Genomic DNA, 24,829 nt, shown 5'->3' with positions numbered 1-24,829 from the left:
ACTGTGATTTCAGACTTGAAGAAGGGGACTGAGTTATGTAAAATTCTTGTAAAACACAGGGACAAAAATCACCCAAGTTATTTTGTTTTAACCACAAGTATTTATCGATGGATCAAAGAATACAATTTTAATGGAACAATAAGGCACAACTGTGGATTAAAACAGTTTGCTATACAGCCAAAAGGAGCAAAAAGCCATAATCTTAGGAACTTTAAATATGCAGGTCAAGGAGCCTCTGAAGTACCTCTCTAACAGACCAGTGTCAGACAATTCTTCCCTTTTATACAATTCCTATATTACATCACTTGATCACAAAGTCAGACTGATACTTCACCAAGAATTCCTCAGTCATTTATACTTGAGTCATCCAGCCTGGCCACTCTTTCTTCTCCACTCTTCCTAATCCCTTTGCAGTGTTTTTTTTTTTTTTTTAAAGTAATTCCCTTCCTAAAGTATTGTGTATACATCTTGGATAGCCTTCCAAAGCAAGGAAACAGCAAGCAAGCAATGAGTCAGAGAAAATCAGCCAAGGACAGATGTATGGATGAAGAGACTCATAAAGACAGATGTTAGGATAATAACAGCCTGATTCAATGAGGTCTATACTAAGCTGACTTAGGCAGAGAAGTTGCTCTGGTTCATGCAAAGGCCTATAATGCCACCTCAGGTCGTGCCACCAGTGCCAGAGCCCTTGTTCCTAAGGGATTAGCAGTGGTCTAAGAGAGGAGCTAGGATGTCATTGTAACCAGGCAGCTAATGATACGATACATTCAATGCTTTGGACCTGTAGTAGGAGCTGACTATGGCTTCCAGCAGTAACATGTGCCAGGTGTAAAATTCATAGAGAATTTTGTGCAAAACCTCAAGACACTGAGGACAATCTTTAAATCTTGTGGACTGGGATAAGTTAGGCACTTATCTTTCTACTTGGAAATGTGAAGTGAAAAACATTCCAGGGCACACAGCACTGAGGCATAAACCATGCTGCAGAGGTGGGAATACTTTTAGGGTGCCCAGTCTCCTTGTTCAAGCAGCCATGAGAAACACCGCTGACAAGCATATTGTCAGAGCGGCTATTCTGGTGGTGACAGCATCCTCAAACTAAGCAAGCCTGCAGGCATATGGCTAATTTGTGGAGAGTCAACACTGTACTGACAGGAGCAGCCACATAGGTATGTATGTTGAGAATCGGAGGCCAGAGGTAGAGCGACCTGGGCAAGCCACCCAGAAGACTTGTCTCTATAACCCTTATCTTTCAAGAACATCTCCAACAAACAGCCCTTTGGTGACAGAGCAGAGGGGACCAAGAGATGGTCAAGACATTCTTCTGAGAGAAGTATTGACCGAAAAGCTCCTGAAGAGGCAACATCCCAAAGACCCATTTAAGAGTAAAAGTAGATTAAAAACTGCCAGACCACTGAACTATACTGCCAAGTCAGAAATACATTTAACAGGCATAGCTTGGGGTGCCAAGTAGAACAGAGGGGACTGAAGCTTAATAAAAAGCAGGGACACTGAAAGATTAAGTGAATGGTAGATTGGGTGAAAGAGAAGTAGGAAGCAAAGGACATATAAAAAAGGATGAAGGAGCATGCCAGAGCCAAGCTGGGGGGAAGGCAGCATGGCTACGGTCCACATCCAGTCAAAGAGCTTTGCTGGCTGGTTCTTGGCATGAATCCCTCTCACTTCTCAGACTGGATGGACATGTGGCATTCAGCAGCAGAACAGGGGGAGATGATATTTAGAAATGGAGATATCCAGCGAATGATACTGAACAGAATTAGACGGGGTGTACCATTCTGTAATGCCCTGTTTATACACCAAAGGCAGGTTTGTGTTGATGGAACATATTTGGGGTTGTCATGCAACAGCAGTAGTACTTTGGGAGAAGGGGAATGATGGGATGGAGGTGGGGCTGGTGGACAGGAGGACTTTCAAGTTCCAGTTCTTAAATACTAGAAAGCAAGGAACAGTTTGGTCTCAGTCCTTTAGTGAAGAAATCGGATGCTCATTTTTTGTTCTACGTCCACCTTCTCCAAAACCTGTTAAAAAAAACAAAACCCAACGACAGTTATGAAGGTCACAACAGGAGATACTGTCTCAAGCTCTTATGTGAATAATGTTTTTCTCCCTCCCTCCTGTGTAGTAGGATTTAACTTTTTCAAACCAAGAGGTAAGTGACTGACCTTAACAAATTCTGTGAAAGATATGGCGCTGTCCCCATCCTGATCAGCCTCCTGGATGGTCCTGTCTGCGATGCTGCCCAGCTGCTCATCTGAGATATTCACTCCGACCATCATGCGTAGCACCTGCAGGACCAACAGCCAGGAATTACTGGAGGCTTGGGGGTGAGGAGGGCTCTTTTACTAAAATTAAAGATAAAAGCCACCCCCACCCTCTTTTCCTTTGATGTCCTCAAATATAACAGCCAAAAAGCTGAAACCCTTATCTTCTCATCTAGGCCATTCTAGACAATGATGTGAACAGAACTCTCTGGCAAGGTCACTGAATAGGAAGGCAAAGCCTCACTTCAGGGAGAGTCCTTTGCATTTTGGTCCTCTCCATTCTTCCTGCCTGGAACGTAGATATGATGCTTAGTGGTACAGCAGCCATCCTGGGACCGTGAGGTGAAAGTCAAATGTGCTACGGATGCCAGAGCAAGAAGAAGCCTGGCTCCTGGAAATCATTTAGGTACTGTACCAACCTGGACAATCTATCCTCAGGCTTCTTGTTGCATGAGGCAAACTAGTCCCTTATAGGTTTAAGTCAGTTTGGTAGGGCTTTCTGGAATCTCACTCGAATGCAGTCCTCTTTGAGGCAGTGCATTAGCCCAGCTATTCCTAAAGTATGGTCAAGAAACATAAAGATCCTTGAAGAGTTAAATACTAAATCCCCCCTTTTAGAAAAATGACAAGCACATTTAAAGGGTTGCAAGAACTGTGGAAAAAAAGAGAATTAAACACTGTTTCTCCAAATTTGTTCTCAGACGTAACAAAGAGATTGCCTGCTCCCCACTTATTCTGCTAACATCTTTAGGGTGTGAATATACATTGAAAACTGCTACCTTAAGCAAAACAAGCAACTCTAATGACATGGCTCTTAGACAATATGAAATGGGGAACAGGGTGCTTTTATGATGCCTTGTGTTGCCCTAGTCAACCACCTCTGTCTTCAACAGGTTAAGAGCTGAGCTTTACCCCAGGAAAGCAAGACCTTCTAGCCCAGCTGTTCACAGGACTCCTTTTCCCCTATTCCTTTACATCCTTCCCCACTCTCTTGAAATAGATTTTTCAAAGTATATTATAGGATTTTCTGAAAAGAAAAAAAGAGCTGAAATATTGATTTGTATCAAGATTGTTCGCCCCACCCCCGACCCACAAATCAATTCTTGAAAATCAGAAGTGTACATTTGGGTAGAAATGTATACAAATTGAAGGATAAATAAAAAGTGGCAATGCTAACAAAAATATTAAACAGCCAAGTCATTTGCCATCTTCCCTGTGTGTGGCCAACTAGACAAATCCATCCTCAAACAGCAGCTTCTTCAGGTCCCAGTCTAATTATTCTCTGAAGTGTTTTATTTTTAGAATTATAGAACTGAATTGTGCGTGTGTGCTGTGTGTATACAGTGGGGTGGAGACAGGAGTGGTGGTGTCTTAAAAATCACTCATCCAGTCTGTCAATGAGGACATAAAGGTCCAAAAGTGCCTGGACACAGGTCCCAAAGCCAGTGGCCTGAGCCGCCTGCCCAGGCCTCCACACCCTGCCAATGCTCTTTCCACCTCTCCATGGTGTCACTTTTGGTTCCAGTCAGAAGTTTATTAGCAAATGGAACTTTTATTATTACTATTTTTTTAATGTGTGGTGAGGTTTTTTTGTATATACCCTTTATCAGTTTAAGAAAGCTCCCGTCTCTATTTTTCTAAGACTTTTAAAAAAAATCATGAATCGGTGGGGGTGATAAATTGGGAGATTGAGATTGACATATACACACTACTATATATAAAATAGATAACTAATAAGGACCTACTGTATAGCACAGGGAACTCTAGTCAATACTCCATAATGACCTATACGGGAAAAGAGTCTAAAAAAGAGTGGGCCTATGTGTATGTATAACTGATTCACTTTGCTGTACAGCAGAAACTAACACAACATTGCAAATCAACTGTACTCCAATAAAAATTTAAAAATTAAAAAAAAAAGTCAACATTGCTACCTTAAAAAAATCATGAATGGATGATGAATTTTATTAAAATTCTATGGAAAAGATCATTCAACTTTTCTTCTTTAATCTGTTAACGTGGAGAAATACTATTGATTGGTTTTCTAATTTGAATTCTTTGAATTCCTGGTATAAAGCCACCTTGGCTATAATATAGTATCCTTTTTATATATTGCTGGGTTCAACGTATTGATATTTTGTTTTGGATTTTTACATCTATGTGAGTGAAAGAGACTGAGCTGTAATTTTCTTACTACAGTCCTTACAAGGTTTTCATGTCCAAGTTATGCTAGCCTCATAAAATGAGTATAGCAACTATCTTTATTGAAGTATAATTGATATACAGTAAAATGTACACATTTAAAATGTACAATCTGGTAAGTTCTGACATAGGTTCACACTTGTAAAACCATCACCCCAATCAAGATAATAAACATATCCACCACCCCCAAAAGTTCAACCAGAAATTTTATTTTCTTATCTTATCCTATCTTATCTTATCTTATGCTGTGCCTTGCAGCGTGTGGGAGGGATCTTAGTTCCCCGACCAGGGATTGAACCCAGGCCCTCAGCAATGACAGCTTGGAGTCCTAACCACTGGACCGCCAGGGAATTCCCCAACCAAAACTTTTTATAAAAATCATAATAGGGAAATATGACCACTCAGCCTTTCCTTATGACAAACTTAGCACAAATTTTTTTTTTTGCTGCACAGAGCAGCATGCGGGATCTTAGTTCCCTGACCAGGGATGGAACCTGAGCCCCCTACAGTGGAAGCGCAGAATCTTAACCACTGGACCGCCAGGGAAGTCCCAAGAACAAACTTTTTAATATCCACTGAATAATTAAGAACTACATATTACCAAATGTTTTAGAAATGGCAGTGTCTAGAAAAGTAAACTTTGGTAAAATGTTCGAATCCTCTTCTTGGTAGGATAAAATTAGTTCTCTGACACCTCAACAATCCTTGAGCACATTTGTCCTAAAGTCATTTCAGGCCTGAGGAACACTCTAGTCACTGACTGGCACTCTGGCCATATGATCTCCTCCTCACTCCCTGCCACAGGCTTTTTTATCCTAATAATAGAAAACAAATCAACCTTCCACTCCAAAAAATATCTTTCTGGCAGCTAGATTTGGGCCAGAGGATAAAAACATGCAACTATAGAGCGATTGCCTCTATTTTTTCTCTTCAGAACTCAGAAGCCCAGATGTAGCAATTTTAAATAAATTAAATTCTTCTTACTGAAGAAAGATGTCCCCGGGGCTTCCCTGGTGGCGCAGTGGTTAAGAATCCGCCTGCCAATGCAGGGGACACGGGCTCCAGCCCTGGTCTGGGAAGATCCCACATGCCGCGGAGCAGCTGAGCCCGTGCGCCACAGCTACTGAAGCCCACGCACCTAGAGAAGCCACCGCAGTGAGGAGCCCGCGCACCACAACGAAGAGTGGCCCCCGCTCGCTGCAACTAGAGAAAGCCCGCGCACAGCAACAAAGGCCCAACACAGCCAAAAATAAATAAATAAATTTATAAAAAAAAATAAAAAGAAAAAGAAAGATGTTCCCAATTCAAAACCAAAGGACACTATCATTGACCTGCAGACTGTTTTGGTTTTTACTCAGACACAGAAATGTAGGAGTACCCTGGGTTGGTCCTTAACCTCAACTTAGAAGACTTCTCAAGGCAATGAGTTCAGACTTACTTCAGGGTGAGTAGAAACCACTTTACTTTTTAGTTTTATCTTGAAATAGAGAAATCTCCCCATGGAAATTCCTGAATGTGTTAGCCCCCTAAGGTCCTCAAGATTCATAAATATTTTTTTAAATACCTTTAATTAATTAATTAGTTAACTTATTTATTTATTTATTTATTTCCACACCACGCAGCATGCAGGATCTTAGTTCCCTGACGAGGGATTGAACCTGTGTCCCTGCAGTGGAAGTGTGGATTCATTCATTCATTCATTCATTCATTCATTTATTGCTGGCTGTGTTGGGTCTTCGTTTCTGTGCGAGGGCTTTCTCTAGTTGTGGCAAGTGGGGGCCACTCTTCATCACGGTGCGCGGGCCTCTCACTATCGCGGCCTCTCTTGTTGCGGAGCACAGGCTCCAGACGCGCAGGCTCAGCAACTGTGGCTCACGGGCCTAGTCGCTCCGTGGCATGTGGGATCTTCCCAGACCAGGGCTCGAACCCGTGTCCCCTGCACTGGCAGGCAGATTCTCAACCACTGTGCCACCAGGGAAGCCCTGGAAGTGTGGATTCTTAACCACTGGACCGCCAGAAGTCCCTAAAGATTCATAAATATTAAAAAAAGAAAAGAAAAAAGGAGAATTTTCTCCCCACCTAAACTTGTATTTAGGGAAGGGGGAGCGGGGAGAAAGAGAACGGCAATGCTAATAGGATGAAATGCCAGTCACTGCTATTAGAACAGGGAATTATCTACGGGGAGCAACAAAGGCGAGTGAGTAGTGGCTCAACTACATTGTCCCAGCAGCAGTTCCTTGACTCTTACATCAGGCCTAAGGACATACGAAACAGTAGCATTTACCTTCGTGTCATCAGAATTACCAATAAGCTGACAATAAATGAACTATCTGATCTAAACCATCTCACATAGTTTAGTGCCAGTCTGCACTTAGTTAGCTTTTAAATAGTGGAGACATCTGTGAGAACTCAAGGAGCCATTTCAAGTTTCCCCAGGTCATCCGCTCTGCTTTATATCTAGGACAGGACTCTGAATACAGCAGGTGTTAAATAAATGCTTACTCAAGGAAAGAACAATTCCTGCCCACAAGAATAAGTTATCCGTGTGCATGGGAGCTCTCCCACATACCTGTAACAGTTCATCACGGGAGATCTTGTCATCTTTATCCAAGTCATACAGTCGAAAAGCAACTGGTAGGAAAAAACAAAAATTTAGTGGAAATTCAATAGTGTTTTGCCCCTTCTCAAGGAACTAAATATATAAGGGACACCTGACAGAAAACTGACAATGAATTAATAGTTTTTCCAAGAGCAACTGCAATTACCTGTAGAGCTTTAAAAGACATTGTAACATTTAAGAAACTGGGATGCATCTCATAATTGATGGCATCTTAGCTTGGATGAAGTATGGCCCTTCATTCACAAATCAAAAACTTAATAAGTCTAATGTCCTTTTTCTTAACTTAGAATGTTTAAAAAAAAAAAATCCAAAACCCATAAGTGGCTCTGTCAGTTAGGCCATCTCACACAGTCCAAGTCTACCGTGCACCGCACTCAGGGGGAGCCAACAATAGGAGCCACAGAGGCAACCAAACAGCTGACTACACAAAGTATTACTCTGGAAAAATGACCACTTCGGCAAATTCATGTCAAATTTCAAATAATCCTCAACTACTTGGGAATCCTGAAGGTAAAGAACTTCAGTGTCAAATAGAAATGCCAAGAATTTGATGGTGTCCTGGCTTTCTCATGCTTCTCCCTCTTTAACAATAGATAAGTCTTTTAGAAACTAGGATATCTGACAGAGAGAATTCAGAAGAGCAAAAATCATTCAGAGAGTGCCATTTTCCTGAAGGGCCACCAAGTGAAAAGTGTGGTAACACTGGATGATTTTATAGGCACTGTGACAAATCACACTGAGGAAGTGACTACCTTATAATTATAGCTGAATATACTATAGTTTTGAGGCTTTGAATCACTTCAAGTATGCCACTAAGATTTTTGGTTTTCAGTAGGTACTGCCAATATTAAAAGGCCCAAATCCAGCTTTAGAGTTATTAAGATATACAGATTTAGATCTGGTCCTTGGAACCCACAGCCTAGTAGAGGAAAGCAACACACACTATGCACTTTAATACAGTCCAAGTGCTATCATACATATGAAATACCAGGGAACAAAGCATATAGCAGATGTGCCTTTCTGGTTCAAGTAACATTTGAACAAGGTCTTGAAAGACAAACAGAAATCTGATGAAGGGTGGCATTCCAGGCAGAGCTAATACTAGGTACAAGGGCAAGAGAACATGGATGAATATCTAAAAGTTTAAACATCACTCCTTGCCTCCACCGAAAGAAAAAAGAAAGCGGGGGGGGGGGGGCGTGCTGAGTCCACTAAAAGTCTAAGTAAAACTTTTAGAAAAATCGAATTTACTTTTTGTAAGGCACAATATTAAAATTCTGGAAGGGGGAGTAACTAGGAGAGACTTGCTCTGATGTTTGTCTGTTTTCTTTAATTTGGTTAGTTGAGTAACTAACTTCATCAAATTTGAGACTTTATATGCTTAGGAGGTTTGGATTCCAAGGGGAAGGAGACAAGGATCATAAGTGTTCCTAAAGGAATGTGTGTTTAATATATTCCCAATTTGAAAAAGAATAGGTATATGTATATGTATAACTGAATCACTTTGCTGTACACCTGTACACTAACACAACATTGTAAATCAGCTATAGTCCAATATAAAATAAAAACAGATGAATGGAAAAATATATATATATATATTCCCCAAATTAAACACACATACACACACTCTTCTGCATATGCTGTCATCTTTCTAAAATACCATAAAATGTGTTATTTACTAAAGATTTTGCGATGGAAATCTGTTTGCTATATAACCCGTAAATATCTGTTTCTGAATTTCTTAATTGGGGGGTAACTGTAATAAACACTTACATCCCTTTCTGCCAAAGTATTTACAGAAAGCTGAAAAGCTAATTTTTGAAACCTAACTGCCATGGACTGAATGTTTGTGTCTCCCCCAGAATTCCTATGTTGGAACCATAACTTATCCACAATGTGCTATTAGGAGGTGGAATCTTTGGGAAGTAATTAGGGTTAGATTAGGTCATGAGGGCGGGGCCCTCATGATAGGATTAATGCCCTTATAAAAAGAGGAGACAGGAGATCTCTTTATCCTTCTCTCTTTCTGTTTCCACCTCCCTCCCCATGTGAGAATACAGCAAGAAGACTGTGAACCAGAAGGGGGGCCCCCACCAAGAACCCGACCATGTTGGCACCCTGATCTCAGAGTCCAGTCTCCGGAACTGTGAGAAATGTCTGCTTAAGTCACCCAGTCTATGGTATTCTGTTATAGCAGCCTGAGCAGACTAAGACACCAGCAGAGGGGTAACTAGAGCGATCACACGATAGGATCTTTTAGAAAAAACTACAGCAACAGTAGTTATTTCTTAACTGACTTGGATTCCTGTCACTCAGCTCTGGTCCTGAACCAGCAGAACCAGCATATTCCCCGAGATAATGAATGGTCAGATGCCAAATGACTGAGACATTCTGTTAGCTTCTCTCTTTCCTCTCCTCCTCTCCCTTTCCCCCCGTTCTTAATCCAGGAGACTTGGACTCTCCTGTCTCCAGAGCTGTCATCTCTCATCTCCAGTCCCAGGGCTTTAAATGCCATCTAATGTTGATAACTCCCAAATGTGCATCTCCAGCTTGGACCCCTCCTCTGAGCTCCTGATGTTGACGGCAGAGCAATACAGTACAGTGGTTAAGACTCTAACTCTAGTGAAGTAAGTCAGAAAGAGAAAAACAAATACTGTATGCTAACACATATATATGGAATCTAAGGAAAAAAAAAAAAAGGTCATGAAGAACCTAGGGGTAAGATGGGAATAAAAACACAGACCTACTAGAGAATGGACTTGAGGATATGGGGAGGGGGAAGGGTAAGCTAAGAGGAAGTGAGAGAGTGGCATGGACATATATACACTACCAAACGTAAAATAGATAGCTAGTGGGAAGCAGCCGCATAGCACAGGGAGATCAGCTCGGTGCTTTGTGACCACCTAGAGGGGTGGGATAGGGAAGGTGGGAGGGAGGGAGACGAAAGATGGAAGAGATATGGGAACATATGTATATGTATAACTGATGCACTTTGTTATAAAGCAGAAACTAACACACCATTGTAAAGCAATTATACTCCAATAAAGTTAAAAAAATAAATTAAAAAAAAAAAAAAAAGACTCCAACTCTGCCGAGTCCTGCCTGACAGCTTACTAGCTATGTCTACGTGAGCAAGTTACTTAATCTCTCTGTGCCTCAGTTGCCCAAGAGGTGCAAAATGAGAGTAACAGAATCCACCTCATAGGGTTGTGAGGACTGAATGAGTTAGTACACAAAAGGCACTTTAAACAGTGCCTGGCACACAGGAAGAGCTCAATCAGTGTCATCTACCCGCCGTCACCTCTCTGCCCTCCTCTCCTACCACTCACTTCTTTCTTGATAATGCTTCTTTGTTCTCTGAACACCAAGCACTCATTTCTATCCAAGGACCTTTACACCAGTTGTCCCCTCTGCCTAGAGCGCTCTTCTGCTATTCTTGGCATGGTTGGCTCATTAGGTTTCAACTCCTCAGAGAGGCTTCCCTGACCACTCATTCTAAAGCCGTGACACCCTCCCCCATCACTTTCTCATCTTACCTTATTCATTTCCTTCACAGAACTTGCCACGATCATAAATCCTGTTTATTCATTTGTCTTTTTCCATATAGTCTATCTCCCTTATTACATTGTAAGATCTCTGAAAGCAAAGACCTTATCTGATTTATGCACCATTGTATCCTGGGCCTAAAATAGTGCCTGGCATACAGGAGTTGCTCAAACATTTGCTTAATGAGAGACCAAATGAATGATCTCAGTCAAACCTTTACATTTTAATCACGGTTACTTCTTTAAAAAAAACCAAAAAAACACTATAGTAAAATAAACATAAAATTTAAGTGTACAGTTGAGTACTTTCACACTGTTGTGTAACCATCACCACCATCCATCTCCAGAACTTCTTCATCTTCCCCAGTTGAAATTTTGACCCATTAATAACTCCCCATTTCCCCCTGCCTCTAGGCCCTGGCAACTTTCTATGAATTTGACTACTCTAGGAACCTCGTAGAGGAGGAATCAAATAATATTCACCCTTTTGTGTCTGGCTTATTGTTATTTAGCATAAGTAAAGTTTTCTATGCTGTAGCATGTGACAGAATTTCCTTTTTTAAGGCCGAATAATATTTCACTGTATGTATATACCACATTTTGTGTATCCATTCATGTTGACGGACACTTGGGTTGCTCCCGCCTTTTGGCTGTTGTGAATAATGCTGCTCAGTTTCTTCTTGGCTACTCTCCCTAACTCCACTTCAACAATATTCCTCATCGTCCAGATAAAATATCTTCATGCAGACTCATTTCCCACATTATTCATTATGTGTTATAAAAAACTTAAACTATTTAAGAGGACAATTAGAACATCAAAAAGGAAGCTTACCATGCCCTGGAGCATTCTAAGATGGGTTGTACTTTCCACATCAGACTTTATAACCTCACTGACCTGAAGAGGAAAACAATAAGGGAACCATTCCTGGGAGACAAACAGAGCAGTAGTACTATGTGTGCCTGGGCCTGTGCCTACATAGGTACAGTTCAGCCTTGCTGATTGTCCTTGACATTCTTCCACTGCGGCATAAAAAAGAAATAGGACAAAGCATGCTCTCAGAGTCCCCAAAGAGACTATTCTCTGAGGAAGATGGACTATAAACAAATTTGCCTTAGTGGCAAATGTGTTGCTAGGTGTACGATGTTCAGTTGCTCTCAGTCTACAACAAGAAGCGCCATCTTGCTGCTTCCACAGCTCTGTGGGAAATTCAGAGAAAACCAAAATACAGACAGAGAAGAAGACATCCAGGACTCCTCTGTAGCTCTGGTTTCACTGGTCTACTTACATGAATGTGATCCTAACATATAGGATGCAACAGAATTCTAATTCATGTTCAGCTTCCTATAAAAGTTGATCTGAAAGCCAAGACTAAAGTAACGGTAAAAACCATACATAACTTGCACAGCACTTACTATTCTATCTCACCCTAAAGTCTGCCATTTCGGTGGCATTCAGGCCTTCTTCCTTCCTAAAAGAAGCTCATCCATGGCTTCAGGGGGCATTCTGTCTCTCTGTCTCTGTCTTTCTTTCCCCACTGTCAGATATGAATAGGGAAGCACATAGCCCAGCTGCCACTGAAAGCCACCATGTGACCATGAGGAGCCATGCCTTTGGATGAAACAGACCCGAAGGATGGCAGAGCACAGCAATAGGAAAAACCTGGGTCCTTGACAACACAATCAACCCTGATGCTTGCTCCACCTCACTCGTAAAGTGAGATAATACATCTCCTTACTGTTGAAGTCAGCTGAGTCAGCTGAAGGCATCCTGATACACTAAGTAACTACCAAATCCCCTAATGCTACCTGGAATATTTTCTTTAGGATCAATGTGAATTAATGAATTTGCTTATCCATTCACTCATTGATGAACACTTGGGTTACTTTCTTGTTTTAGCTATTGTGAATAATGCCACCACGAACGTGGGTGTACAAATATCTCCTCAAGACTTTGCATATACCCTTCACCCCAGCCTCTCCTGATGGTAGCATCTTGCATAACTATAATACACCATCAAAACCAGGAAACTGACAGTGGTACAATCCACAGAGTTTATTCGGATTTCACCATATGTGTATGTGCATGTGTGTGTAGTTCTATGCAATTTTATCACCTATGTAGTTTCATGTAACCACCACCACATTCAAGATACACAGCTGCTCCATAGCCACAGGGCTCCAATGTCACATCCTGTTATTTAGCGTATAATAAAGAAACACCTTTATTACTGTATCACAAAGTTGTTTTAACATTTTGTTAATTGTATTTCAATATAATTGGTTTCCTTTATAATCCTATGTATTTCATTTTATGCATTCACAAACATTCCGAGATGGGGTCGACAGGATTCACCAGACTGCCAAGGGAATTCGTGACTTGAAAAAAGTAGAGCCCAGGCTGTAGAGGGAATTCAGGTAACAGGTCTCTGTTACACCTGATAACCTTTAAAGCCTCCTCTAATCCTGGATTAGAAAAGCAAGCAGAATATTGTTTTTGTTTTTGTTTTTTTAATAAATTTATTTATTTTATTTTTGGCTGCCTTGGATCTTCGTTGCTGCGCACAGGCTTTCTGTAGTTGTGGCGAGAAGGGGCTACTCTTCGTTGCAGTGTGCGGGCTCTAGGCGCGCGGGCTCAGTAGTCGTGGCGCATGGGCTTAGTTGCTCTGCGGCATGTGGGATCTTCCCGGACCAGGGCTCAAACCTGTGTCCTCTGCATTAGCAGGCGGATTCTTAACCACTGTGCCACCAGGGAAGTCCCTAGCACAGAATGTTTCTTAACTGTCTTCTTAACCAACTCACTGGATTCACAGATGCTCCCCCACCCCTCTGCAAATCGGTCCAGCTGATATGGCAGCACACTGCATAGTTGTAGCCAATGGGCGACTCTGGAGTGTCTACTCCACCCGCTGAGCTGAATGCTTACCGAGAGTCAGGTGTGTCAACTGTCCTAGAACTGTGCTATTTGTACTTTTCTTAAAACTATATAATTTTATAAGAACTGAAACGTGTGAAAAGAAAGTTATTTTTTAAATGAATATTAGATTGACTGCTTTTGAAAGACTCAATATTAAGGCACTGAAGAAAAAAAAACCCACCAAACTGTTGCTAAAGTGTGTGTGGCAGGACAACTGCAAAAGATCAAGGAAAAAATGTAAACAGCAGGATGATTCTATTCTCAGAATGCTTTATAAGTACCTTTAAGTTCTCTTTCCACTGAAAAGAAACTGCAACCAGAAACCTTAGACTATACATTATAGATGTGTTCTACACGAAAACGTCACAAACCTCCCATCAGCAGAACTTTACCAAAACAAAACAAAACAAAACAAAACAACTCTTGGTCCTACATCTAAAGACTGGCCAGTGAATGTGTTTTTAAATAATTTAAGGTAAATTAAAATGTTAAACCGTGTATCCTTTTCTATGATTCTATGCTTTAGCTGACTTTTTCAATTACTGATCAACTCCTGGTCTGACAACATTTTAAATAAGAAAATTTCTACTATACGAATGCCAGCATCAGGCAAACATGTAATAAATATATACTAAAACTCATAAAACATTAAGACACAAGGCTTTGTCTCAAACAGTATTTAGTCTTGAAAGAAGAAAGTGATATTCACTAATAAACATAAAGTATCCAATAAATTTGAGAACAATTTATTAGAATTCTATTCTCTTTTATATTTAGTTTTCTTTGTACTTAAGTTTTCCACTCTTCATTAAGGTATATGATATTGTGGTAAAGAAAAGCAGTGTTTTATTATTTTGGTTCAAAAATCTTCCCTGTCTTATACAACAAAACTTATTTCAGTACTTCTCAAACTCTTTACCTGAAATACTAACAGAGGAGTGAACTCACACTCCTATAAGCAAGGGAGATCTGGAGATATGGCCCAAGCGCTACAAATTAAAAGTTTAAGTTTCATGTACTATCTTTCAAATGTATGTAAATTTGGCATTATATTCTATAGTTTATCTATATTTGTTTCAATATTAAAAAGCCTTTTAATTTTTCTTTAAATCGTTCAGTAAAAACTTGATGGGCCCCATTTATTCTGTGGCTTCATAGACTTCACTGTGCACCCAAGCAAGAGAAGCTCGGGCTCAATCAATTCAATACAATTTTTTTTTTGGCTGCGCCACGCGGAATACAGAATCTTAGTTCCCTGACCAGGGATCGAACCCATGCCCCCTGCAGTGGAAACGCGGAGGGAGTCTTAACCACTGGACCACCAGGGAAGTCCCCAGTTCAATACAATTTCAGTTTCAACTTGTGTTGAATGAAAAGAGAAATTTAATTTTAATTTCTTGGAGAAGTATTGTAAGGGATTAGGGAATATCATACATGAATCAACAAAGGGCAGAGAGAAATCTAACAAGTATCCAAGGAAAGGCGGCAAGAGGCATGGGGACAAAAATTAAGTCTTGCACTAACCTAGCTGTCCACCCCTACTTAAGTCACATCCCAGTATCTATCAAATTCTAGGGTGGGATGGGTCTTTCTCACTGTTGTCACTCTAGCACTTATCACAGTGCCTGGCACACAGGATATATTAGCAGCTAACTCTTATTGCCAGGCACTGTTTGAAGTACTTGACATATATTAAGTCATTAAATCTTCACAACCTTCCTGTTTGAAACCCCTTAATATCTCATTTTACAGAAAAGGAAACTGAGGCCCAAAGATTTTAAGTAACTTGCCCAAAGACACAGGGCCAAAAAGTGGCAGAGCTGGGATTCAAATCCAGCCAGTTGGGACTTCCCTGGTGGTGCAGTGGTTAAGAATCCACCTGCCAATGCAGAGAACATGGGTTCGGTCCCTGGTCCGGGAAGATCCCACACGCTGTGGAGCAACTAAGCCCGTGCGTCACAGCTACTGAGCCTGTGCACCTAGAGCCCGTGCTCCACAACAAGAGAAGCCACCGCAACGAGAAGCCCGTGCACTGCAAGGAAGAGTAGCCCCTGCTCACTGCAACTAGAGAAAGCCCGTGCATGGCAATGAAGACCCAACGCAGCCAAAAATAAATAGATAAATTAATTAATTAAATCAAATCCAGCCAGTTTAGCTCCAGGGTCTGAGCTCTTAACCACTATGTTTGAATAAATGCTTGTTCAGTGAATGAATGAGTAAAGAAATGATTTGTGAGAAATGAAAAGCAAATATTTTAAGCCAGAAGACTTTATCTCCTTACAGTGCAGTTTGTTGCTTCGGCTGTTGAGTGGTTCTGGTCCATTCACATCTTTGCTCTTTTCATTATCCTCAATGGGTCGGAAATGAGCCAAGGTCCTCATGAATCCGCGGAAGTTTACCTGGTCCTCTCTGATCAGGAAAGATAACAAAAAGAACATCTTGTCAGTCAAGGCAAGGTGATTATTTCTTATGAATTCAATACATTAACAGGTTTAGCTAGAGTGGCCTGAAAGTCCATTTAATGAGGTCTCTTTCCATACGCATGGTACTTTAGGGCTCATAAAATATCTTCAGTTAAGTCTTGCCACAAGCTTGTGAGGTTTTATTCTTACTTTACAAATTATTAACCACACTTAGAGAGGTAACAGGACTTACCAGAGTCAGTTACCTATTGAATTTACTTCTCTTTTCCCAGAGAGGATTTTAAGTAGCAGCAGGGCTGTGCTATCAGACAAGCCAGAACTTGAACTAACTGGCTTCAGACTCTGCAGCAAACAGCAAGTTAAGTCATTGCAACCCAGTGTCTCCCTAACCACCTCTCATGTCTCCCCTGCAGTCACATGCACCTAGTGATATTTTAATGTTAAGGCATATTATGTAAAAGCTGCTTTTGAAATAAAGTTTATTTCGTTATAGAAGCAATAAATACATTTTTGGAAATTTGATAAAAAGAAAAGTAAAAAGAAAAATACCACTTCTAGTTCTACCAATCAATCACAATCATTGTTAATATATCTCCCAGTAATTTTTCTATGTTTTTTGGATAATTGTGAACATACTGCATAATTTTGTAGCTTGCTTTTTTTAAACTTTTAGGCATGTCTACAATCAGTATAAACACTTTTTTTTTATTTTTTTATTTTTTTATTTATTTTTTGGCTGTGTTGGGTCTTCGGTTCGTGCGAGGGCTTTCTCTAGTTACGGCAAGTGGGGGCCACTCTTCATCGCGGTGCAGGGACCGCTCTTCATCGCGGTGCGTGGGCCTTTCACTATCGCGGCCCCTCCCGCTGTGGGGCACAGGCTCCAGACGCGCAGGCTCAGTAGTTGTGGCTCACGGGCCCAGCCGCTCCGTGGCATGTGGGATCTTCCCAGACCAGGGCTCGAACCCATGTCCCCTGCATTAGCAGGCAGACTCTCAACCACTGCGCCACCAGGGAAGCCCCAGTATAAACACTTTGAAACATTTTAACCACCTGCATAATAATTGTGTGGCTGTATCATGATTATTCCCTCATAATTGGATAGATATTTTCCTCATAATGTTTTGAAAGACCTCTTTGTGTATAAAGCTTTTTGGGTACTTAAGATTAGAGAAAATCTTTTTATCACGCCACAGGCTAATCAGTAACCCTATAAGAAATAATTCTAAAACTTGAATGAATAAAGAATGTTTTTAATATTAAAAAGGAATGTCCCATGTGACATAGTTATTTATCTAAGACAGTCATGGAAAGAACAGGTTGCCTGGTTCCTGTGGCTACCTAAAAATACATCTGAGTCTTTGCCCCCATTGAACAGATGTGGTATGTCGGGTCTCCTAAGTGCCAGCAAACACAGAGATCAGAGACCTTCTAAAGGTAGAGTTCAAAGGCTAGCTTGTGAGCCGCTTGTACTCAAAAGAATAACCTTTCATTCTTTAAGGTAGCTATACTGCTAATGGAGCGTTATCTCTAAAAAATGTGAGTAAGAGCTGAGGAATCAAGGAATGTGTAATAAGATTTGAGTCACATGCCAGAACAAACAGATAAATGAGTACATATATCACTGGCATGTCTCTGAGTAAAAGGGAACTAAATACCAATGTCCTACTTTCAAATCTCATTCTTTAAAAACAAATTGAACCTAAATATGACCAGAGAAAAACAAAAAACCCAGAAGCCAAATATCTGTATCTGATTAGAGCAAGAAGCAGAGGTGCAGCGTGCTAAGAGCCGAGCAGTGTAGCCCAGCGCCATGCTCAGCCTCCTCATATGTACCTCAAGTACATCAGCACACATTGTGCCCTTAGCAAGAAAGAGATCAGTGAAAAGGATGACAGGCAACACTATAGTCACAACAAAGGTGGTCTGGCCTTTATAAAACAGCTTTCCACAAGCTGCTTCTTCAAATAATCAATGGTGACTAGGGAACACTAAAAAAAAAAAGCTGGCAAAATGACTCTACGGGGTTTACTTTTCAATGTAAAAGGTTTGGATACGAAACAGCAGTGAAAGTTATCTCTGGACAGTTCTCTGAAAGGGCTAAAAAAAGGAAGTGAAAAAAGGCAAGAATTCAGCACTAAAACCACACCTGGAACAAACAGGGCATTTCAGGGAGAGAAAAAAAAAATCAGAAAATGAGGAAGTGTAGGTGATTACTCATGGTCAATATGAATCTGAAAAGGGCAGGGTCTACGGCCATACCACCCTGAGCGCGCCCGATCTCGTCTGAAAAGGGCAGGTCTCAGTCTGATTGAGTCCTGTCTTCACATGAACTGACTGCTAGTCTTCCCCTTTGACTGTCACTCAAATTTACTGAGTGATCATCTTCTCAACTTGCAAATTCCTTTGCTCTCAATTCAGAGTTCTAAAATTTCCTCTCCACATATTTTATCTGATGGTTCACTCACTGACACTTAGTCTCATTATTAAGAACTGGCAACCATATAACATTTTAAAGTCCTCTGGGTCATATAAACAAGTCACAAGGAACCAGGAAGACATTGTTAAAGAGATTACTTAAAACAAGATTATATGATAAGCTTTATTCAGGAAAAGGTACCTAATTGAATCAGTAAATATTGACTCAGCACTTTGAAGGCAGTGTATTAGGTTAGTGAAGCATATCAAAAGCCTAGTTTTACATTACATAAACCTAAATCTGTTTGAGAAAGCGTGTGTGTGTGTGTGTGTGTGTGTGTGTGTGTGTGTGTGTGTGTGTGTGGTAGGGGAACTATATCCATAGTCGATGTTGTAAAAGAAAAGTAAAGTAATGTTCTGGATTAAAGGAGGCTAAAGAGATATGACAACTGAGCCAGACTGGGATCCTATACTGGAGGAAGGGAACATGCTAAAAAGATTGTTGGATAAACTGATAAAATTGGAATATCAGTAATATATTAGAATACAATAGGTAATGAGGGAAATAGATGAAGGTGGTCAAAGGGTACAAACCTCTAGTTATAAGATGAATACATTCTGGGGATGAAATGTACAGCAAAGTGACTATAGTTAACAACACTGAATTGTATCTTTGAAAGTTGCTAAGAGAGGTAAAAGTTCTCATCACAAGAAAAAAGTAACTAAAAAATAAAAAAGAGAAAAAAAAGAAAAAAGTAACTATGTGAGGTGATGAATGTATTAATTAATATTATTGTGGCTATCATTTTTCAATATATACATATATAAAATCACTATGTTGTACAGCTTAAACTTGTACAGTGTTATATGTCAGTCACATCTCAATAAAGCTGGAAAAAAAGAATACATAATATTTTATATTAATATTATTACAGCACTTGATAGGTGTGGTAAGTATAAATTACATACTAGATTTCAAAGACTTAATATGAAAAAGAATATACAATGTAATAATAATTTTAAAATATTGATAACATTGAATAATATTTTGGATATATCAGGTTAAATAAAATATATATTGCCAAAGTTAATTTAACTTGTTTATCCAAAATTAATTTAACGTGTTTATTTTTACTTTTTAAATGTGACTACTAGAAAATTTGTAGTGATTATGTATGTGGCCTGAATGATGTTTTTATTAGCTAGGACTGAGACAGAGAGCATACACAAATGAGGCAAAATGTTAACAATACAGCAGATGCTTCTGGGTAAAAGACATACAGGTGTTCCTCAGACTGTTTGCAAATTTTGCAACTTTTCTGTAAATATGAAATTATTTCCAAATAAAAGTTTTAAAAATGTTTAGTTTTACATCAAAGATAAACAGAAATTAAAGACAACTTTGAAGATGGGCTAATGACCTCTCTGAAGTTTAAAACAAGGATGAGTGTAGAGATATTTTAGATATGATTGAGTTAGAGAGGCCTAATATAATCAGGAGGATCATGGTCTGAGATGACCCAACCGATAGCAACATTCCAGATTAGCCTCAGAAAGGAAGCCCAGTAAATGCAGGGACTCACCCCTCTGGAAAGAAGGCATTGATGATCCGGTCCCCCAGTGGGTTGATGGCAAGTTCTGGAATCCGCTGAAAGTCTTCCCGGCTGCCAAGAGAATCACCTTGGGTTAGAGACCATTGGCCCTTAGCATGAACTCCTTCAGTCATGCTAGAGTACAACCTAGCAAGGATATTACCTCCTGGAATTTACTTCTGTGGCAAATTATACCAAATAACTGCAAAGAATAGCACTTTAATAGCTGCCAAGTGTTTCTTGCACCAACTCTGGAGTGGAAGAAGCCAGTTTTGACTATGCCACATTCTAGTGAATTCAGCACACAGGTTATGTCAGTAAACCAACTGACAAGCAAATACTAAGCTGTCCCTGTAAATGATTCCTTGAACATTACTATTTTGTACTTAGTAAGTCTGGAGGATGAAGAGCAACTGCAAAGTATCAAACACTGTAGAGCTTGAATATGGGAGGAAAAAGTCAGAGGGGCTTCTGTACCCTTGATAAGAAGATATACAGCACTTATGAAATGCAAGGAATTCTTAGGTGATATTTACATCTAAGTAGAGAATAAAACATGACAGGGACTTCCCTGGTGATCCAGTGGTTGAGATTCCATGCTCCCAATGCAGGGGGCCTGGGTTCAATCTCTGGTCGGGGAACTAGATCCCGTATGCCGCAACTAAAAGATCCCACATAACGCAACTAAAGATCCCATGTGCCGCAACTAAGGTCCAGTGCAGCTAAAAAAAAAAAAAAAAAAAAAAAAGAATAAAATGTGACAACTAACTGACTGGCCTTTTCTCCATTGCCTTCTACAGACTAGAAGTATTTAACAACGGAATATGGCAAGCGCAGTCATCCTCTCAGAACTTGAAGTCTGTTGAAGTGAATATTGTTAGTTACCATTCACTGTATATACATTATGTGCCATTCTAACTCTGTTTATATACTTCATCGCATTTCTTTATGTCACCACTTTATCTATACCCTTTTAGAGCTGAGGAAATTGATTTTTTTTTTTTTGGCCGTGCCATGTGGCATGCGAGATCTTAGTTCCCTGACCAGGGATAGAACCCATGCCCCCTGCAATGGGAGCGTGGTGTCTTAACCACTGGACTGCCAGGGAAGACCCAGAGCTGAGGAAGTTGAGAGTCAGTGAGATAAAGTAACTCGTCCAGTGCTACACAGGTAAAAAGTGGCAGAACTGCAATTTAAATCTAAGTCTGTAAGTCAAAGCACATGTTCTTTTTCCTAAAAAACCACACTTCTTTCCCATAGTACATAAACTTTTTGAAAGAAAGGTGCTCTCCCAAAAAACGTTCAGTAACTGTTTTTTTAAAAATTCTTTGGTTGATATTCTGTGCCAAAAGTATAAAGCTACCTACAACATAGACAATATATGTACAAAATATCAATGTCATAAAGGACAGAGAAAGGCAGAGGGTTGTTCTAGATCAAAGAGGACTTAAGAGACATACAACTGAACTCAATGCATGATCCTAGACTAGGAAAAAAAACTGTTATGAAGGACAATACTGAGCCAATAGGTAAAAATGGAATATGGACCATATAGAATATGGAATATTATATAATAATACTGTATCAAAATGCTAAATTTCTTGATTTTGATATGAGAATGTCCTTGTTATAGGGAATACACCTGAAGTAGGTGGTAAAATGTTAACAAGTGGTAAATGTGGGTATCGAGTATATGAAGTTCTTTGCATTATTCTTGCAACTTTTCTGTAAGTTTGAAATTATTTCCAGATAAAAAGGGGGAAAAAAGGAATACAAACTCAAAAGGTGATTCCTGCCTTCAAGACGTTTACTAACAGAAGAGATAAAACTTATTCCTTCACCTTCTTTGCACTAGAAGCTAATGAAATGTTCGTATTTTACCCAGGAGCCTTCAACTCTCTGGTCCTCTTGTGGTTTAACATTTACAGGTTGCTTAATTAATTCAACACATCTGGTGGTGACACAGGTAGAAAATGACCCAGGGGACTAAGCACAAAGTTCTGGTACAATAATTCCCGATTCTAATCTTCTTTCATCATTTAGGGTAATAATTTTTATATCAGTTAATGAATTAGAAGAAGTCATTCATAAGATAACTAGGTTGCTTAAAATGATGAAAGAAAGAAAATTACTGAGGTCCTGATTATTTAATTCCACAAACATGTACTAAGCTCTTATTATATAATGTGTTCTATGATACAAAGTCTACATTATCAACACAATGTAGCTCCTCTTGTTTGACAGAGGTTAAGAAACAATAATTACTCCCTTTTAAATGAAGATTAAAGCTGATTTGAATTGCAAGGCCACATACCTCAGTTTAATGTCTAACGAGCTTAAGTAATTTTAGCTGCAAAAAGATACAGTTTAAATACCAGGCCTAGTATCAGGTGCTGAGTCCACAACCTAGCCTAACCCCTTCGGTCTCAATGAAGAATCTAGTCGTGGACTTCCAATGTCAATAAGGACCTAAACCTTGTCTTATGACACTTTTAAACTTTACTCTTAGAATTTAGATTGTATATAAAATGGGGTCTATAAGATCAAGGGGAATACAGTTGAAAATATAAATATAAAAATGAAAGAGTATAAAAAATAGTTTATAAACTGTTAAACAATATACAGTTTATTATTGTTGGTTGTTCTATAGTGGAATGGAGATCATCTGGACAGTATCTCTAAAACTCAGCTTCTCAAATTTGTCTGCCAACACAAATCTAATGGAGAAAAAGAAATACTCCAAGCAGCTCACATACCACAAGTGTTATAATTCATTCAAAATGCAAATTTTTGTGTGCTCATTAAAAAACATACCAATATTATATTCTATCTCATAGTATACCTAGGAAAATCTTCCTTGAGGATTAAGACATTATTACTGGTAGTAGGCAAATCCAAGAGCAGAACCATGTATAATGGCATTTTTTATGGCCAAAAAATTCACAATGAAGAATTGTTTTCCAGATATGCACAAGCACAGAGATGCTCTGGGAAACCAGTTTTAGAGACCTTAGTAACCAGAAATGCCATCCCTCTACACTGATCTTCACTGTTCAAGTTCTTTCTCTTACACAGAGATGTAGCCTCACAGTTAACTTCTTATATTTTAAGGACCCAGGGTATATGCTTAGATAACTTATACATAATGAGGACATTAAAGTCTGCTAGTTGGACATACCTGTGGAAACACACGTTCAATTAAGAAAACAGTTTTGGGGCTTCCCTGGTGGCGCAGTGGTTGAGAGTCTGCCTGCCAGTGCAGGGCACACGGGTTCGAGCCCTGGTCTGGGAGGATCCCACATGCCGCGGAGCAACTAGGCCCGTGAGCCACAATTGCTGAGCCTGCGCGTCTGGAGCCTGTGCTCCGCAACAAGAGAGGCCGCGATAGCGAGAGGCCCGCGCACCGCGATGAAGAGTGGCCCCCGCTTGCCACAACTGGAGAAAGCCCTTGCACAGAAACGAAGACCCAACACAGCCATAAATAAATAAATAAATAAATAAATAAAATTAAACTTAAAAAAAAAAAAAAAGAAAACAGTTTTCTGGGGACTTCCCTGGTGGCGCAGTGGATAAGACTCCACGCTCCCAACGCAGGGGGCCCGGGTTCGATCCCTGGTCAGGGAACTAGATCCTACACGCATGCTGCAACTAAGAGTTTGCATGCTACAACTAAGGAGGCTGCCTGCTGCAACTAAGGAGGCCTGGAGCCGCAACTGGGACCTGGCGCAACCAAATAAATAAAATAATTGATTAATTTTAAAAAAAAAGAAGTTTTCCACATTTTAGTATAATAGAGATAAATCATTTACTATTTATATTTATTATGTAATTATTTATATTTATTAACATTGAAATGACAATAATTTCCGTTATCTAAAACATTTAATATTTTAAATTAAATTGATAAAAATGATTTTTTTTGTCTTGGTAATACAATTTTTTTTCAGATTTGCCAGGTGAGGGAAGTAGCAGTTAGAAAAACTACTTAAAGGAACTCTTAAAGAATGGGTCAACTGCCCACTGTTGCCAGGACCCATCCCAAGAATATAAAACCATTTGTCCCCAGGATAAAAATGGAGAACTGCTATGGAAAGAAACTGAAAGATCCACCTGGGCAGGGTTTCGGCCAAGTGTGGGAGGCTGGCTCCCCAGGAACACAGTCTTTTTATTTGTGGAAGAGAGTTGCAAATTTGTCCCCTTGCTCCCTGACCGTATGCCCTAAAGTGAGGTCTAGCAACTTACTGGCCCTGCTCAGAGTATAGAGGGCTTGAAGTCAGTCCTTCCATCCAGGCAAAGACCTATGGAGAAAGCAACCACAAACAAGCCCATGCCAGTTTCCTACAGTAATCCATCCACACTTTTTCATAAATATGAATGGACAACCAACACTTACCGACATTTTGGGAAAATCAATAACATAAAAAAGTAGGATCAAGATGAACAGAGATAATCATAATTCAGGGAACAAAAAGGAGTTCTGAAAGATTCTAGTAAGTAACGCAATAGATATTTGAAAAGTTCTTGCATCTGTAAAACAAAAATAAGCTACTATGATAGAGCAGAGGTCAGAGAACGAGATAGTTTCTTGGAAATTAAAAATATGATTGTGGACAAGTTCATCAAAAGGTCTACAAAATAAATTCAAGGATATCTTTCAGAAAGCAATGGAAAAAAATCAGAAAATATGAGAGAAAATTGAGTCATGGTGGTCCAATAGCCAACCAACAGAAATGCCATAAAAATCAATAAAGAAATAAGAGGGGGAGGAAATAAAGAAATAGCAGAAGAAAATTTTCCAGCTAAAGGACATATTTTTAACTTTTTTTTTGGCCG

General features: G+C 39.8%; 1 protein-coding gene across 2 annotated transcripts in view; it reads right to left on the bottom strand.

Moving 5' to 3' along the window:
• Positions 1–77: 77 nt before the first annotated feature.
• The window catches only part of CHP1 (calcineurin like EF-hand protein 1), a 38,406-nt gene continuing 13,654 nt past the window's right edge, over positions 78–24,829 (bottom strand). The window contains exons 3-7 of one of the 2 annotated variants that reach the window (XM_082449387.1): positions 19,988–20,068; positions 15,848–15,975; positions 7,057–7,118; positions 2,187–2,309; positions 78–2,042 (exon numbers count right to left, since the gene is read on the bottom strand). In XM_082449387.1, the coding sequence (XP_082305513.1) occupies positions 1,989–2,042; positions 2,187–2,309; positions 7,057–7,118; positions 15,848–15,975; positions 19,988–20,068 (448 nt within the window). In that variant the 3' untranslated portion in view covers positions 78–1,988. Of the gene's footprint in view, positions 2,043–2,093; positions 2,310–7,056; positions 7,119–15,847; positions 15,976–19,987; positions 20,069–24,829 lie in introns of those variants that run through there. The other variant, XM_082449386.1, reaches the window with a different exon arrangement.

Source organism: Balaenoptera physalus (genome assembly GCF_965194825.1).
Source record: "Balaenoptera physalus genome assembly, chromosome: 2".
NCBI lineage: Eukaryota > Metazoa > Chordata > Mammalia > Artiodactyla > Balaenopteridae > Balaenoptera > Balaenoptera physalus.
This window is presented reverse-complemented; position numbering and strand designations above follow the sequence as displayed.